The sequence below is a fragment of the Sebastes umbrosus genome, chromosome 2 (assembly GCF_015220745.1).
Source record: "Sebastes umbrosus isolate fSebUmb1 chromosome 2, fSebUmb1.pri, whole genome shotgun sequence".
Classification (NCBI taxonomy): domain Eukaryota; kingdom Metazoa; phylum Chordata; class Actinopteri; order Perciformes; family Sebastidae; genus Sebastes; species Sebastes umbrosus.
The window spans coordinates 39,471,622-39,489,786 of record NC_051270.1 but is presented as its reverse complement, the minus strand read 5'-3'; the positions used below and the strand labels follow the sequence as shown (position 1 = coordinate 39,489,786).

Sequence of the window (18,165 nt, the reverse complement as noted above, 5' to 3'; positions counted from 1 at the left end):
AGCATTTCCCCATACATATTTACAGAACTCATTATAAATATTACCAAGAGAAGAGAGTAGTCAGAGAGGAAAATTGATCTGTTACTAGTTCAAGAGCAAAATTAAGAAGATGACTCAGAAGATTTCATAAATGGCTTTTCGTCATTTTTAACACACCACAATTCTCTCTGGAAAAATGTAAACCCCAGTTTCCCACCATTACAAAAAATCAATGTTGAATGAAATAAATGCAACTATTTAGTTAACACTATTTATATGACAAATGGTGATTCTCATTAGGCAGCACGTTAAACTTAAAGGGACTCTATGTAAGAATCAGAAATTGCTTGTTAACGGTGACACCTGTGGTCGTCACGTCAACGACAGTCAGCGTCCGGTTGCTCGTACTCGCAATCGCACGCCGCAGATGCGAGTGAGCATCGGTCAAAACAGAGGCTACACACACGACACTGAGCGTGATTGACAGCTAAAACCACAATATCACTGTATATTTCACGTGCCTACATAATGGTAGCTTACCTATCCGATCCAGCTAGGGGTCCATTTTGATACCAAACAAAGATCCCTCCATGAATCGAAGGCCCGGCCGATGTTGATCCTAGTCCCCCCCTACAGTCACATTCTTGTTTTGCTAGACTGTCTTCACTAGATCTAACTTTTTTGTGTGTGTGTTTCTGTGTAGTTTGTGTTGGAGTCTGAGTTGTGGTGGGGGCTGGTCATTTGCTGGTGTTAGCGGTTAATTGCACACTGTTAGCCCTGAAGTGGAGCCGAAGAGAGTAAAGACACTTGCGAGTGCGCATGACATCACATATCTTCCACCACGTCCCGCCTTCTTCAGATTAAAAATAGTCTACAGGCTGATAGAGGAAACCCAGAAAGGTGAGATATAAGTTTTTAGGTTAGGTTACAACCTGTTCACACACGAGCAATAAAAAACAAAAAATGTTTATACGTGTAAAAACATACATACAGTCCCTTTAACGCTGATCTGGAGTTTAAAGCATCATACAATCATACAGCACATCGTAGTGAAATACGATCTCTGCATTTAAGCCATGCATTAGGAGCAGAGGGCAGCCACTGCACAGCGTCCAGGGACATCTAACTAACGTGCCTGGTATCTCCAAAAGCGAAGGAGAAACAAGTATGTGATTTTGTGAAACCTTAAGAACATCTTTTATTTCATTCTCCCATACCAAAATGTTGAAGCTAGAAAACATCAACAGGTTCCCTCTTGAGCTATGACACAATGTTCAGGTAAGGTAGGCCAGCTGTTCAGGGAAAATGGGCTAATATAAAGAGAGGGCACGAAACAGTCATTTCAGCTGAAATCATTTTAATTTTAACAGTCAATTAACACTAACTATTGTCTTTGGTGTGCCATAGTGATAACACCATAAATACATTTCATTATTTCTCTGTTGTTACAATGCTAATTGGCATTGTATTTTACATGGTTGGAAAGCCTGTTTATTTACCTTCACAATGATGTCCAACTTGTAAGGATCATGCATTTGTGGGATGAGCAGCACAGCTGATTATGTGGGGAGCGCCCAAGAAAAATGTTCCAAAATGCTCCGTCAATGGTAAACAGTGTATTCTCATAAGGCTACCAGGAAGCCTGCAATGACTACCCTTCCCCGTCAGGCCCGTTTGCGCTGGTGTCGACAACACAGACAATGGAACCTGAACATGTGGGGGAATGTCATGTTCAGTGATGAGTCCAGGTTCTGTCTGCCAAAGTTGGATGGCAGGGTCAAAGTATGGAGACGACGCGGAGAACGCTATGCTGATTGTTGAACCGATCGAGTAACAGCTTTTGGTGGGGGCAGTGTCATGGTTTGTGTGTGTGTGTGGGGGGAGGGGGGGCATCTCCCTCACTGGCAAAATAAGGCTGCACGGACCGTGTTGGAGGCCTTGCTGTTGCCTACAGCAACCATTTAACTGTAAACAAATCACTACTGACAACTTTCAGAGTTTTGAGATCAAAACCAAATAACAGCTTTTTAGATGAATTTTCTGAATTCCTTTCTTCCATTGTCCTCAATCATGATATCATTTTTATTGTAGGGGATTTTAATATCCATGTTGATGACCCATCAAACCATTATGCCGCTGAATTCCTAAACATTACTGATTCTTTCAACCTGGTGCAGCACGTCTCTGGTTCAACTCATAACCGAGAACACGCCCTTGACCTCGTCTTTACTCTGGGCCTGAATATAAACTCCCTCTCATTGATAGACCTCGTCTCTGACCATAAAGGTAATCTATTGGACTCCTGTATCCAGGCATAAGCAGTCTGTCCATGACCTTTTATGGTATACTATACTATGACTTTTCATGACATTTGTTATGACATACTATGCTACTACATACTATGACTTTTTTTGAGTTTTTCATGACATAATACACTTTGACTTTTTTGTCATATATTTTTTTTAACTCAAAATGCAGTTAAAAAAACAGTATGTTGATTCTCTGTGGTCTAAAGAAAAGATGAATTAATTGGGTTTAAATTTAATTAAAGTTTATTTTCATGGCTGAGTATTAAAAATCACATTAAATAATGGCTAATTGGAATATGAGCAGAACCTGCCCAGCCCAAGCTCTCTAAGAAGACGAGGAAAAACTCCTCCAAAATCCTGAGGCCAGATGGAAAATGGGAAGAAACCTCGGGAAAGGCAATTCAAAGAGAGATCCCCTCTCCTCGAACGGCTGGGGTTGTTACAGGATCTGCAAAAAAAGGGCAAACGATGAATAATAACCATCCATCATCTGTAACCGCTTATCCTATCACAGGGTCGCGGGGGGGGCTTGAGCCGATCCCAGCTGACATTGGGCAAAGGCCATCACAGGCTGGTGACCGGTCGCCAGGCCATCAGAGGCTGGCGGCCGGATCGCCAGGCCATCACAGGCTGGTGACTGGGTCGCCAGGCCATCAGAGGCTGGCGGCAGGGTTGCCAGGCCATCACAGGCTGGCGGCCGGGTCGCCATGCCATCAGAGGCTGGTGACCGGTCGCAAGGCCATCAGAGGCTGGCGGCCGGGTTGCCAGGCCATCACAGGCTGGCGGCCGGGTCGCCATGCCATCACAGGCTGGTGACCGGTCGCCAGGCCATCAGAGGCTGGTGGCCGGGTCGCCATGCCATCATAGGCTGGTGATCGGTCGCCAGGCCATCACAGGCTGGCGGCCGGGTCGCCATGCCATCACAGGCTGGTGACCGGTCGCCAGGCCATCAGAGGCTGGTGGCCGGGTCGCCAGGCCATCAGAGGCTGGTGACCGGTCGCCAGGCCATCAGAAGCTGGCGGCCGGGTTGCCAGGCCATCACAGGCTGGCGGCCGGGTCGCCATGCCATCACAGGCTAGTGACCGGTCGCCAGGCCATCAGAGGCTGGTGGCCGGGTCGCCATGCCATCACAGGCTGGTGACCGGGTCGCCAGGCCATCGTCGTTCAAACAGAACCACATGGGGCTGGCCCTGTAGCGCCAGCCTATCACAGGCTGGCCATTCCGGTTCCTCACGTTCTTCCTGTCAAAGAGAGCACAGCATTAGTACTTGGAAGACCTGAGTATTAGAGTATTGTATTGCGAGGACGTGTGTGTTTCTGGGTTGGTTTATCTGAGCCAATGGGTAATGCTTGAGCTGCTCCAGGGTCAGGCGCTGTTCGGGGTCTTCAAGAAATACTTGCAATCTGGAGAGAAAGAAGGAGAAGAAAGATGAAGGTGACGGCTACAGAGATCCATCAGAATGTGAACTAAAATGAACAGATTAGTTTCTGTTGACATGTTTGTGTATGTTTTTGTTACCTTTGGACATCCTCTCGTTGAACGTCACGCCGTTCTCGAGGAACGCGATGGTCTCAAAAAATGCGTCCCTGTGGAGCATTTGAAACAGGACCATTCCAACCTACCACGCTGTGATGGGGCCGGCCCTGTGGTGCCAGCCTATCACAGGCCGATGACCTCGCCAGCCTATCACAGGCCAGTGACCTCGCCAGACCATCACAGGCTGGCGACCGGGTCGGCAGGCCAACACAGGCTGGTGACCAGTCGCCAGGCCGTCAGAGGCTGGCGGCCGGGTCGCCAGGCCATCACAGGCTGGTGACCGGTCGCCAGGCCATCAGAGGCTGGTGGCCAGTCGCCAGGCCGTCAGAGGCTGGCGGCCGGGTCGCCAGGCCATCACAGGCTGGTGACCGGTCGCCAGGCCATCAGAGGCTGGTGGCCAGTCGCCAGGCCATCAGAGGCTGGTGGCCGGTTGCCAGGCCATCAGAGGCTGGCGGCCGGGTCGCCAGGCCATCAGAGGCTGGCGGCCGGGTCGCCAGGCCATCACAGGCAGGTTAATCAGTCGCCAGGCCATCAGAGGCTGGCGGCCGGGTCGCCAGGCCATCACAGGCTGGTGACCGGGTCGCCAGGCCATCGTCGTTCAAACAGAACCACATGGGGCCGGCCCTGTAGTGCCAACCTATCACAGGCCAGTGACCTCGCCAGCCTATCACAGGCCAGTGACCTCGCCAGGACATCACAGGCTGGTGACCGGTCGCCAGGCCATCAGAGGCTGGCGGCCGGGTCGCCAGGCCATCAGAGGCTGGCGGCCGGGTCGCCAGGCCATCACAGGCAGGTGAATCGGTTCGCCAGGCCATCAGAGGCTGGCGGCCGGGTCGCCAGGCCATCACAGGCTGGTGACCGGGTCGCCAGGCCATCGTCGTACAAACAGAACCACATGGGGCCGGCCCTGTAGTGCCAACCTATCACAGGCCAGTGACCTCGCCAGCCTATCACAGGCCGGTGACCTCGCCAGCCTATCACAGGCCAGTGACCTCGCCAGGCCATTACAGGCTGGCGGCCGGGTCGCCAGGCCATCAGAGGCTGGCGGCCGGGTCGCCAGGCCATCACAGGCTGGTGGCCGGGTCGCCAGGCCATCACAGGCTGGTGACCGGTCGCCAGGCCATCACAGGCTAGCGGCCAGGTTGCCAGGCCATCAGAGGCTGGCGGCCGGGTCGCCAGGCCATCACAGGCTGGAGGCCGGGTCGCCAGGCCATCAGAGGCTAGCGGCCGGGTTGCCAGGCCATCAGAGGCTGGCGGCCGGGTCGCCAGGCCATCACAGGCTGGAGGCCGGGTCGCCAGGCCATCACAGGCCGGTGACCTCGCCGGCCTGTCACAGGCCGGTGACCTCGCCAGCCTATCACAGGCCGGTGACCTTGCCAGCCTATCACAGGCTGGCCGCCCCGGTTCCTCACATTCTTCCTGTCAAAGATAGAGCAGCATTAGTACTTGGAAGATTTGAGTATCGTATGGCGAGGACGTGTGTGTTCCGGGTTGGTTTATCTGAGCCATGGGTGATGCTTGAGCTGCTCCAGGGTCAGGCGCTGTTCGGGGTCTACAGTCAGACACATTTGCAAGAAATCCTTGCAATCTGGAGAGAAAGAAGGAGAAGAAAGATGAAGGTGACGGCTACAGAGATCCATCAGAATGTGAACTAAAATGAACAGATTAGTTTCTGTTGACATGTTTGTGTATGTTTTTGTTACCTTTGGACATTCTCTTGTTGAACGTCACGCCGTTCTCGAAGAACGCGAGGGTCTCAAAAAATTCGTCCCTGTGGAGCGTATGAAACAGGACCACTCCAACCTGCCACGCTGTGGTGGGGCCGGCACTGTAGCCTTGACCATTGTACCACTCCGGAGGGATGAGACTAGGGGTACCTAGAGTACATAGATAGATACATAATGATAAGACGGTGAGGAGGAGGAGGAGGAGGATATTTCTTTAAATGTAAAAGTCACGGATGGGTAAGTTAGTGAAGAGCAGGAGTAGAAGCTAGACATCTTACCGTAGTAGTCGCGGTAATTGGCTCCTCTCTTCACGAAGCAGCTCAGTCCAAAGTCAATGAGGCGAACTCGCGGGACGTCCAAGCCGGTCTCGATCAAGATATTTTCCACCTTGATGTCCCGGTGAAAGATGCTCTTATCCTCAAGATCAATTAATGCATCAACCAGCTGTTTCAGGATGATCTGAGAAACAAAAAGTAAGAGAGATGAGGAGTCGTAGAGGAGGGTGTTTTGACATTTCTTCATGGCTGTTACTCAGCGGGCTACCTCCGGGTCTGAGACGTGACGCCAACGTGGAAGTGTGATTACTTTGGTGAGTACAATGTACAATAATGACTAGAAATGATGGTCAAAATAATCCCCTCCAGTTCCTGTACAACGTTTAAAACACACACAAGATCCTCCAGCAGCTTACCTTGGCCTCTTCCTCTTTTAAGGAGCCTCCCTTTGACCAGATGTACGTGAACAAGTCCATGCAGGGGACTGGTCTCTCCAGCACCAGGATCAGCTCCTGTTCCAGATCGTACCAGTCCAGTAGGGACACAGGTGCCGAGGAGGCCGCTGAGCCACTTGTATCGGCCGCCAGTTTCAACAAGATGGCGACCTCCACAGAGAGCGTATTCCCATGCTCGTCCTGAAACATCACAACAAAGAGGAGGATGAGTGAGAGAAGCTCCACAGAGAAGCAGGATTCATCCAGAATACATCCAATAAGAGAGTGCTGTGTTGAATACAGCACATCTTAACTCACCACGTGTTTGATGCACTGATTGTCGCTCGGGATGTATTTGATGGCAACCTACGAGACACAAACTTTGTCAGCACTTCCTGTCCATACTGTGTGTGTGTGTGTGTGTGTGTGTGTGTGTGTGTGTGTGTGTGTGTGTGCAAACGTGTGTGTGTAATACTTACAGGCAAATTATCTGCTTTGCGATATCCAGCAAACACAGATCCACACCCTCCTTCGCCGAGCTTCTCTTGCTGTTGATATTTGTCCTCGAATGCAGCTATAAAAACAAACAAGGTTTAGTTTTAATAGAGTTGTGAGGAACACTGACTACATGTTACTGAAGCTCTGGGGTGGATTCATACACAGAATGGCCTACACTGCTATTTACAGGGACCCCATATTGACCAGATTATTTTAATTATTTAAAAAAAACAAAAAACTTTTCCCTTATTGGCCCACAAGAAACATAAAAAAAATGAAGAGGGACACATGTACCCAATCAGCTGACCTTATGAGCCTGGTCCGATGATATGACCAGGTTCATGAGGTCAATTTGGTTTTCAAATAATACGTCACTACTGGACAGAATAGTGACAAAATGTCAAAAAGAAAATATGATCACGGAGCACAAAAACAAACACCACAAGTTCTGAAAGAACACCGTGACCAGAATCTACTAAAGAAAACCCCTAAATGGACGAGTTATGACGAGGTTTAGATTAAAGGCTGTCTCAATGAGGTTGTATACGCCAGTGTTCCCCCACTGTGTACGTGTGGGCCGTGTGATATACTGTAACTAGCACGCTTTTATACATGACACTAAATGACTTTTTTCTGGTAACATTAAAGCATGATGAGTAAGGTTGGGGGGGGGCATACAAAGAGTAGCCCAGGGGCCCCTGAACACTTTAATCCGTCTCTGCTTAAGCTCTAATATGAATTTTACACTTAACATAAAGCCAAACCTGACATGTATCACTCACCTCTTTGCACACGTACGGGCAAATTGTGTGCGGTGTTCAGTTTGCCGTCCTCGGACTCTGTCAGGTCTGGTCTCTGCTTCTTCTTTCTCTTACCGCCTCTCTTACCGCGTCTCTTACCGCCTCTCTTACTCTCATCTTCCGCAGATGAGATACGGTTTTCTACAGATGAGAAAAGAAAAACAGAGGGACATCAGCTTGTTGACAGTCACAGGACCTAACGTGGACAATAAGTCCTCCAAACTAAATGACAACACAGACCGTCATTCGGTGACTTCCAATATGACACATTGGAGTCTTTTCTGCCCTGCTGCCTCTCAGTTAAAGGAATAGCTCGTCATTTCTTTTCACACTTTGCTATTGTATATAGTATGATATTGTTATTCTATGTTCATATTTTATATTTTCTAAGCTAGTTGTAGTAGTCTGGCATATTTATAGTGTATTCTAACATATTCTATCTATCTATCTATCTATCTATCTATCTATCTATCTATCTATCTATATATCAACTTCCACCTCTGTGTGAACCTGGTGTTCAGTAGATGATGATGGTATACACTCCCAACAGCAGTTTCACATGATCAGCTTACCTCTGTGAACGTCCACTGAAGAGGACGGTCCTGCTTCGTCTTCTCTGGCTGTCCTCTTCAATAGTCTCACACGGACATCGTCCTGAGAGGTGTCTGGGTGTTCACCTTCAGAGACCTTTGTCCTGTGCTGCCAGACGGTCTTCGTGTAAGGACATGCCTTCCTTTTCGGCCTCCTAGTCGTCCTAGTCCTATTCATTGCAGGCGCTGAACTTGGTTCTGACGTGCTAGGGAGCTCTACGAATTAGAAAAACACAGTGGAACAAGAAATTGGCATTTTTTAAAATGCATTTCCTGGTATTAACTCTGAATTAGTGCTTACTCTTAACATAAAGCCAAACCCGACATGTATCACTATCTACTGACCAAATCGCACGTGTGTGGACACATTTTGTGGGGTGCTCAGTTTGTCGTCTCTGGTCTCTGTCAGGTCCAGGTCTGGCATCCTCTTCTCTTCATCGTCAGTAAGCTTTCTCTTACCGCCTCTCTTGCTCTCATCCTCCACAGATGAGATGAGGTTCTCTACAGATGAGAAAAAAACAGAGGGACATCAGCTTGTTGACAGTCACAAGACCTAACGTGGACAATAAGTCCTTCAAACTAAATGACAACACTGACCGTCATTCTGTGACTTCCAAAATGACACATTTGAGTCTTTTCTGCTCTGCTTTCTCTTAGTTAAAGGTCCCATATCATGCTCATTTTCAGGTTCATACTTGTATTTTGTGTTTCTACTAGAACATGTTTACATGCTGTAATGTTCAAGAAACACATTATTTTCCTCATACTGTCAGACTGAATATACCTGCAATTACTTTCTGTCTGAAACGCTCCGTTTTAGTGCATTTCCATGGAATTGCAACGGAATTGCGTTGCTAGGCAACAGTTTCGGTCCATGTTTACTTCCTGTCAGCTGATGTCATTCACATACACTGCAACAGGAAATAAACTGGGACACATTTAGAATGTTTACGTTTAAAACTTTGAAATGGTCTCAATATTGTAGATTTGTGACATCATAAATGGACACAGTCCTGACGGCTTGTTTCAAACGCACAATTTCTGAATACGAGCTGTGTGTATTTCTCCCTATATTGAGCGTTTTGATAGTTTAACAGTATTTATATAACACTTAAACCTGCTTTATAATGTAAAAGTCCTGAAAATCTCACTTTTTACAATATGGGACCTTTAAAGTAATAGCTCATCATTTATTTTTCCACTTTGCTATTGTATATAGTATGATATTGTTATTCTATGTTCATATTTTATATTTTCTAAGCTAGTTGTAGTAGTCTGGCATATTTATAGTGTATTCTAACATATTCATTATATCTGTCCATCTATCTATCTATCTATCTATCTATCTATATGTCTGTCCATCTATCTATCTATCTATCTATCTATCTATATGTCTATCTATCTATCTATCCATCTATATATCAACTTCCACCTCTGTGTGAACCTGGTGTTCAGTAGATGATGATGGTATACACTCCCAATTTTATAGTAATTTGAAAAGAATAATATAATAAGATTTAGCGCATCTAAACAAGATCTACAGAGCAAGTTAGAAATCTTCCTGTGGACAATAATGCTCTTCTTCTGTGTACTTCTACAAGCACCAAGCCATATACTTTCAGATTGTGTAGAAAGCGACAGCATTACTGTGCCTCTGCTTGCAGACAAAAACAGAAATAAAAAAAATTATTGATAAGACCATAATAACCTCTCTTCATAAATTAAATAATTAACATTTTGCTTTTTCTTTTAGATGATTGGCCTACCCCAGCTCAAAAACTACTATACTATACTACTATTTTATGTTCATATTCTATATTTTCTAAGCTAGTTGTAGTAGTCTGGCATATTTATAGTGTATTCTATCTATTTATCTATCTATCTATCTATCAACTTCCACCTCTGTGTGAACCTGGTGTTCAGTAGATGATGATGGTATACACTCCCAACAGCAGTTTCACATGATCAGCTTACCTCTGTGAACGTCCACTGAAGAGGACGGTCCTGCTTCGTCTTCTCTGGCTGTCCTCTTCAATAGTCTCACAAGGACATCTTGCAGAGAGGTGTCTGGGTGTTCACCTTCAGAGACCCTTGTCCTGTGCTGCCAGTCAGTCTTTGTGTAAGGACATGTTCTTCTTTTAAGCCTGCTAGTCGTCCTAGTCCTATCCATTGCAGGCGTTGAACTTGGTTCTGACGTGCTACGGAGCTCTACGAATTAGAAAAACACAGTGGAACAAATTGAAATTGTAATTTTTAAAAATGTATTTCAAGGTATTAACTCTGAATTAGTGCTTACACTTAACATAAAGCCAAACTCGACATGTATCACTATCTACTGACCTCTTTGCACATGTGCGGGCACATTTTGTGCGGTGTTCAGTTTGTTGTCCTTCGTCTCTGTCAGTCGTCTGTCGTCCTCTGCAGATGAGATGAGGTTTTCTACAGATGAGAAAAAAAACAGAGGAACATCAGCTTGTTGACAATCACAGGACCTAACGTGGACAATAAGTCCTCCAAACTAAATGACAACACAGACCGTCATTCTGTGACTTCCAATATGACAAATATGAGTCTTTTCTGCTCTGCTGCATCTCAGTTAAAGGTCCCATATAGTAAAAAAAGTGAGATTTTTAGGTCTATTATATTATAAAGCAGGTTTAAGTGCTATATAAATACTGTTAAACTATCAAAACGCTCAATATACAGAGAAATACACACAGCCCGTATTCAGAAATTGTGCATTTGAAACAAGCCGTTAGGATTTCTGTCCATTTGTGATGTCACAAGTATACAATATTTAGACCATTACACGGTTTTTAAACGTAAACATTCTAAATGTGTCCCCAGTTAATTTACTGTTACAGTGTATGTGAATGACACCAGCTGACAGGAAGTACACATGGACTCAAACTGTTGCCTAGCAACGCAATCCGTTGAAATGTACTAAAACGGAGCGTTTCAGACAGAGGGTAAATACAGGCATATTCAGGCAGACAGTATGAGAAAAATAAAGTTTTTTTTAAACATTACAGCATGTAAACATGGTCTATTAGAAACACAAAATACAAGTATGAACCTGAAAATGAGCCGTTATGGGACCTTTAAAGGAATAGCTCGTCATTTCTTTTACACTTTGCTATTGTTTATAGTATGATATTGTTATTTTATGTTCATATTCTATATTTTCTAAGCTAGTTGTAGTAGTCTGGCATATTTATAGTGTATTCTATCTATCTATCTATCTATCTATCAACTTCCACCTCTGTGTGAACCTGGTGTTCAGTAGATGATGATGGTATACACTCCCAACAGCAGTTTCACATGATCAGCTTACCTCTGTGAACGTCCACTGAAGAGGACGGTCCTGCTTCGTCTTCTCTGGCTGTCCTCTTCAATAGTCTCACAAGGACATCGTGCAGAGAGGTGTCTGGGTATTCATCTTCTGAGACCTTTGTCCTGTGCTGCCAGTCAGTCTTTGTGTAAGGACATGTCCTCCTTTGAAGCCTCCTAGTCTTCCTAGTCCTATTCATTGCAGGCGCTGAACTCATTTCTGACGGAGCTCTACGAATTAGAAAAACACAGCGGAACAAATTGAAATTATATTTTTTTAAACGTATTTCCAGGTATTAACTCTGAATTAGTGCTTACTCCTAAATAAGTCATATTAACATGAGTGACTGATTTTCACTTACTTCAACTTGTTCCAAGAGCTGGAGAAGAGAGAGAGTTAGTGTCCTCTGCTGAGTCTGTCAATGATAAAGTTTCTAAGAAGTTTCTAACAGCACAACTCTCAGAGCAACGAGATGTGTCTGAGTGTGTCTAAATGTGTCACTGTGTCTGTGTCCTGAGCTTCTAAGCAGTGTTGGAATGTTGTCATTATGATGTCATAAGGGCATCACAGCCAAGTTCTTTCCGGAATATGCAAATGAGTGTGTTTAGAATAAGTTGTGTATGTGTATATATTTGAATGTATATATTGAATATATATTGAATTCATTAAAGGTCCCATATTGTCAAAAGTGAAATTTTCATGTCTTTTATATTATAAATATTCTGTCCGTTTGTGATTTCACAAATATACAATATTTAGACCATTACACGGTTTTAAACGTACACATTCTAAATGTGTCCCAGTATATTTCCTGTTGCAATGTATGTTAATGACATCAGCTGACAGGAAGTAAACATGGACCCAAACTGTTGCCAGGCAATGCAATTCTGTTGAAATGTACTAAAACAGAGCATTTCAGACAGAGGCTAAATACAGGTATATTCAAGCAGACAGTATGAGGAACATTACAGCATGTAAACATGTTCTAGTAGAAACACAAAATACAAGTATGAACCTGAAAATGAGCACGATATGGGACCCTTAACTCTGAATTAGTGCTTACTCCTAAATAACTAATAATAAATAATAATTATAATATTATCATTCGATCTGCACACCGAGCTGATTGGTCAGTGGGCGGTGCTTTTATACAAGTTGATCTGTTATCTGAAACATAACCTGCTCCGGAGCAGGAAGTTACCTGAAGTTACCTCGCTAGCCCCAAATCCTGCTTCGTAGTGAGGCCTCTGGACTTTTCCATGAGGTTTGCATGATGTTCTCCCCATCTTCATGTTTGTTTCTTCTCGGTGCCCTGATTGGCTCCCATATAACCCTCAAAAACATGTATGTTGAATTTGCTCTAATTTTCATGATGTTCAGTTATGCACACATTTTGGTTCCACAAAATAATGTAACTATTTCTAATGTGTTAAGAGGGTGTGTTTGTAACGCTTTCTGCACCTTTTTATATAGGTAGCGCCCTGTGTTCGTAAACTTAATTCCCAGGTAGGGCTGCACCTAACGATTATTTTTTCAATTAGTCGATTAATCTAACAACTAATTCATCATTTATTAGAAATATTTTTTTAATAAATAAATAAATATCAAAAACTTGACTCATTATTATTTCAATACTTTATTCAAATATCTTCTCTTATAAACATATACATAAAACAAGAATATTATTATGGCATTATTTTACAACAAAAAATATCCCAGTCTTTGCAGGTAATTTGTTTTCACACCAACATAAAATTTCTCCAAAATAAAATTAAAACAAGAGCTTGTATTGCAAATTCATGTAAAAGGAATAAAGTGCAATGTTCTTTTTGTAGAAAAAGTCCTCCACTCTGCTTTGTCTCGTCCTGAAAAAGAGACACAGAAAGCCCATTAGAATAATGATAATAGTGGCACATTTTAAAACAGGTCTAATTTCCACAGCACTGTTGTGTTATGACATTAGGCTAATAATAATAATAATAATAATTATCATCAGTATTTTTACTTAAGTACTTAACTTAAAACTTAAAACGGTTTAGACATGGATTTATTTCATCACTGTAATAATATGCAGTTAAGATAAAAACTAGCAAATGTACTTTTGCATCAGTGTGGAGCAAGAGAGAAATAATTGAAACTATTTATAGACTAACAGTCACAGACATTTTTCTCACTTATACATCGCCGTTAAAGTAAACAGAAAAAATAAAAGGCAGAATAACAATATTAGATGACGCGTGGTGTAACGTTACGTTACGTTACTATAACAGTGGTCCATAAAATACTTTTAACATGGTGGGGATAAAGAAACATTTTAAAAACAAACTTTAAATGACTACTGTTAACAGAAACACGCCCGCGCTTTTACAATCTTAATAGATCATGCCTGGGTGATGAAAAAGTAAACCGAACTTACGGCGGTGTCCTGCTGCTGTCTTCTTCACTCAGCGCTCTGGATGCCTTCTTGTCAGGTGCTCGTGCATTGCACTTGTTCTGCTGTAGTACGCCATCTCCATCCTGCACAACTTACAGAGCACCACATTGTTGGGTCTCTGTTTGAAGTATTCCCACACCTTTGATGATCGTTGGAGAGGTTTTTTGACGCTTCTTGCGCTCTGGGGGAATTAGAATCCATGCTCGGACCGGGCGCAGCGCATTTTCATTACGTCATCCGATGCGTCGACGCACATTACGTAAATCGTTACTTTATTTTAATAACCCATAATTATTTCCTCCCTATTTCTTCACCGTGGTTATGTTTATACCTAACAAAAATCACAGAACAACTATGTCCCCAACAATTTACTCAACATTTATTAACTAAAAGGGAATGATAATATCAAAATATATCAAATAAAAAAAAAGGTTCACAATACTCTCAATAATAGTATACAAAGAAAATATCACTTTGACCTTTCACAGAGATAAACAAGTCAGTATTAACCCAAATCAATCTTCTATGCTCCTTTAACCTTCTGGGGTCACTAGCATATAGGTTACCCTTAAATGTACTTGGTCTAGCCCAAAATACCATAAAGCAGTACCAAAGGATATGAAATGAACTCTTATGGTTTATTTTACTTCACCAAAAATAACCTGGTGGGCCCACACACACAGGCACGCACGCACGCGCACGCACACACGCACACACACAGAAAAGGACCATTAATGAAAAATACCCGTTGCCTTGGGAACGTGGTGGCCAAAAACCATCTGAGACGTTTCGCTCTAACCTAGCCAAAACGATAAGAGCTGAGTACTCACGGTAGCGTAGCAGAGTTTGTGTCACAGAGTCCTAATGTTGCACCTCCAAGAGTAGTGCAAAAAGCTAGAAAGGCTGATAGCTGACCGTGGCAGGCCGGCGGGTGAAATCTTCTTTCTCCCTCGTTGCCAGAGGAGCTACTAGGCTTTATCCGGGTCTCCTGGAGCGCTATCTGGGCAGTCCAGAGTGTCCCTCTGCGGTAGTTAGCTTGACTAGTTAGCTAGAAAGGCTAACGGCGCAATATCAGCTACGGTGTCAATAGTCACTTAACTACTCGCAATGTACACATACGGTGTTTCACTGGCTTGAAGTCTTATGCTCCAGTTTCTACAGCACTATAACTTGCAAACAAACTTTACACCGTAAATCTCTAATCTCTACGTCTCAGTCTTCTTTCTGCTCCACTCTCTTCTCTCCAACTCCTCCTTCCCACCGCTCCCTCACTTCTCTTGCTCAACCACCTGCTCCTAGCTAGTCCCGCCCCACAGCCAATCACAACCAGGTAAAGTGACATGACACATAAACAACCAATTACATGTAATCAAATTAAACAATGTAGGTTGTACTCAAAGTAAACCACATGCTCACCATTACACTGCAACCAATCTATTTTAAGTGACTCAACATACTTGTATGTGTATATTGAACTGAACATGAAAATATGAACCAAAACATATTTATTCTGAGCAGAACCACCAGGAAACTGGTAGTAGACAAGGAAATCATCCAAAATGGCACTCAGGGGCAGAAAAAATTGCCCTGGAGCAACAAAAAAAATTATTCTGTGATAGATTTGTGCGATAATAAAAAAATAAAAAAAGCTCCTGCCATTAAGAGATGCTGCCATCGTGTCCATCGGTGCTGACCGTGATGATGTAAACGTGGTGCCATTCCAGCCCCGCGAAGTCGAGGTCTTCCTCCAGGATCAGGTTGTCTTGAAGGGGACTAAGCAAGTCCTCAGGAAGAGCGCCGGTCGTTGATCCCAATTTTCGTAGTGGCCAAACGGCGGCACTGCAACTTCCGTGTCCGTCGCGTGATGCCATTGGGCTCAAAAAGACTTTTCCCCATAGACTTACATTGGGAAAGAGACGTCTGTAACTTAGAGGATGATTTTTTTAAGTAAATCAACTTCCCAGTACGAACACTTGAATAGCTCTTATTTAAATCACAAGGTCTTAAAGGCTGTAAAATGCACTAATAACTGAATCCAGAGTTATTTCCCTTCCTCTGATCGCCGAAAGTACCGGGTTACCTGCTAATTGACAGACATGACACGTGCGACAATGGTTAACAACATCAGATTTTAAAACTGGCCAGAAGAAGTGTTTCAAAATGAGATTGATGGTTTTATTAACACCCAAATGCCTAGCCCACGGGCTTTCGTGTGCCAGAGTTAACACATGCTCAAGATAACTGGTAGGAACAACAATTTGGTGAATGACATTCCAATCAAATCCAGCAGTTATCGTTGGAGACCATTTACGCAAGAGAATGTCATTTTCAACAAAGTACTGGGCTTCAGGGTACTTGATTCACTTCTTACCGTGGCAGAAAAACATTTTCTAAGGCTTTTATCGGCTTGTTGAGCAGCGATGAGCCGCTCCCGAGTTACAGGCAGCCGGAGCTCAGAAGATGCGGTGGTAATAGTTACCGGTTCCTATACCCCCTTAGGAGGAGAATCGGGCGTCATGTGGCGTCTAGTTTACTCTTACCTGTGAAAACTTTCAACAACACACCGTTAGATCAACATCATTCATCTTCTCAGTCTCTGCTTCTGCAGAAAGCTTCTGTGTCTGTGCGCGCGTAATTATGCATGAGGGAAACAAAGCAGGCAGTGCCGAATCATCGCTGTTAGCGGAGAATTTTGGGATGTCGGAGAGTGTGGCAGTAGTATCTAACACCTCAAATGCAGGCGTCACCTTACCGTCACCTTACCCCCAGCAATATCATTCCCCATCAACATTACGATGCCACGGATCAGCAACGCCGGGCAGACCACTACAGGGAAGAAGCCGCTTATTAATTTAGACTGCACATGAACCCTATGCACTGGCCACAGAACGCACCCCATTTCAATATCACTGAGCATCGTACTGTAGCCACAAGCACACTGCTCGGAAAATGGTGACGCTTTGGCAAGAATGACAGACTGGGAACCCCCAGTATCTGAATAGGACGCTGATCACCTGGCTCGCAGGTCAGCGACACTAAGCACTCTAAAATAAACGGCAGAACACCATTTGTCAAAGAGACTTTTTATGGGTTCTAAATTTGTGCCTATAATCCTCTGGGCTCTTGGGCTTTACCATGTAATCTACAGTGTAACAGTAGGGACCACACATCTGAAGGCCACTTAAGAGCCAGAGCAATGCGCTCAAAGGTGCTGAAGTAGGAATCCACTTCAGTTTCACGGATATTTGGAACTAAAGCGATATATTTACTGATATCAAAGGCTCTATGTGAGGAACTAGCGAGCACTGAGGGTGTGTCAGCTGACGCAGAAGCTGCCTCTGCAGTGAGAGTCTCCTTCTGCAAGTCAAGCTCCAGTTGATGTAGCCTCACGGCTTTGTCTGCCTCTATTTCCAGCTTCTTGGCTTGCAGGCGGAAGTCAAGCTCTGCCTGATGTTCCTGTGCATGTTTCTGAGCCTCCAGGTGGAGACGAGCTAGGCGTACCTTTAAGCGTGCTTCGTCTCGAGACCCTGAAGAACCAGGTGATAAGGGATCATAGCGAGGGAGAGTAACCGGCGTCTTAACCTGGCCCTCCGCCTCGAGGGCTACTTTCGGCCCTAGCTCAGCCGCAGAGTTCCTCCCTCAGGTTGAGAACTACCCTCGGCCAGGGCGCCATCATCCTGAACACTGGACTCTGTAGGCGCCAACAAAACAATCACCCCTAACTCCACTAGTTTATTCACAACCGAAACCTCAAGATCTAATAGCCCATAATAGCAACCCCAGACCAATCAAAACTATTGTAACATGTCAACTAGTGTTGTAGCAACAATGCCAGATCAGTTATTGTGATTGGCTGTAAAGTTTTAAAGAGCTATGATGCAACAACCTTTTCTGGCCCATTTTGCACGATGGCCCATATTTGACCTGACTCCACCCTGTAGTTCTGTTGCCTAAACCGTGACGCCAAGGGGTCCTGGCCAGGTAACGAGGTGGGAAATAGAACAGGTTGGGGAACACAGGACCTTGGGAACATCTAGGATCCTTTGTCATGTAACCATTTTGTGCCTTATAACTCTGGGGAACATAGGAATGAGCCCTTATTTCATTCTATTGTTATTTTGCATATTTTTAAGCCTCGTCAGTTATTCTTTATTTCTATTTCGTCTTTATGACTATATGGTTAACAATATATTATGATGTTCCCCATGCTGTTGTAGGCTACTGTTTGGAAAATGCGAAACAAGGTTAAGA

General features: G+C 44.3%; 2 protein-coding genes across 12 annotated transcripts in view; one reads left to right on the top strand and one right to left on the bottom strand.

Annotated features, from left to right (window-relative positions):
• Window positions 1-2,768: 2,768 nt before the first annotated feature.
• LOC119501890 (MAGE-like protein 2) lies at window positions 2,769-4,751 on the top strand. The gene is made up of 7 exons (XM_037792618.1): window positions 2,769-2,848; window positions 2,968-3,086; window positions 3,175-3,218; window positions 3,307-3,362; window positions 4,068-4,332; window positions 4,363-4,415; window positions 4,519-4,751. Exons 2-7 carry the CDS (start codon window positions 2,996-2,998, stop codon window positions 4,736-4,738), a joined length of 729 nt encoding a protein of 242 aa, XP_037648546.1. The 5' UTR covers window positions 2,769-2,848; window positions 2,968-2,995; the 3' UTR covers window positions 4,739-4,751.
• Window positions 4,752-4,985: 234 nt separating this feature from the next.
• LOC119501836 (serine/threonine-protein kinase Chk2-like) overlaps window positions 4,986-18,165 on the bottom strand; it is an 80,714-nt gene continuing 67,534 nt past the window's right edge. Inside the window, exons 1-13 of one of the 11 annotated variants that reach the window (XM_037792563.1) lie at window positions 11,842-12,003; window positions 11,484-11,710; window positions 10,490-10,588; window positions 10,124-10,357; window positions 8,495-8,650; window positions 8,132-8,365; window positions 7,542-7,700; window positions 6,741-6,835; window positions 6,580-6,627; window positions 6,244-6,462; window positions 5,831-6,011; window positions 5,529-5,702; window positions 4,987-5,413 (exon numbers count right to left, since the gene is read on the bottom strand). In XM_037792563.1, the coding sequence (XP_037648491.1) occupies window positions 5,322-5,413; window positions 5,529-5,702; window positions 5,831-6,011; window positions 6,244-6,462; window positions 6,580-6,627; window positions 6,741-6,835; window positions 7,542-7,700; window positions 8,132-8,365; window positions 8,495-8,650; window positions 10,124-10,357; window positions 10,490-10,588; window positions 11,484-11,697 (1,905 nt within the window). In that variant the 5' untranslated portion in view covers window positions 11,698-11,710; window positions 11,842-12,003 and the 3' untranslated portion in view covers window positions 4,987-5,321. Of the gene's footprint in view, window positions 5,414-5,528; window positions 5,703-5,830; window positions 6,012-6,243; window positions 6,463-6,579; window positions 6,628-6,740; window positions 6,836-7,541; window positions 7,701-8,131; window positions 8,366-8,494; window positions 8,651-10,123; window positions 10,358-10,489; window positions 10,589-11,483; window positions 11,711-11,841; window positions 12,004-18,165 lie in introns of those variants that run through there. The other 10 variants (XM_037792513.1, XM_037792524.1, XM_037792547.1 and 7 more) reach the window with 10 other exon arrangements.

Excerpts from the sequence above, each read along its gene's own strand:
- LOC119501890 (XM_037792618.1), top strand. The coding sequence starts at position 2,996 with ATGCCATCAGAGGCTGGTGACCGGTCGCAAGGCCATCAGAGGCTGGCG. Across the intron at positions 3,363-4,067 it reads GGGTCGCCATGCCATCACAG|GCTGGCGGCCGGGTCGCCAG; the intron begins GCTAGTGACCGG and ends AGGCCGTCAGAG. Across the intron at positions 4,333-4,362 it reads GGGTCGCCAGGCCATCACAG|GCTGGCGGCCGGGTCGCCAG; the intron begins GCAGGTTAATCA and ends AGGCCATCAGAG.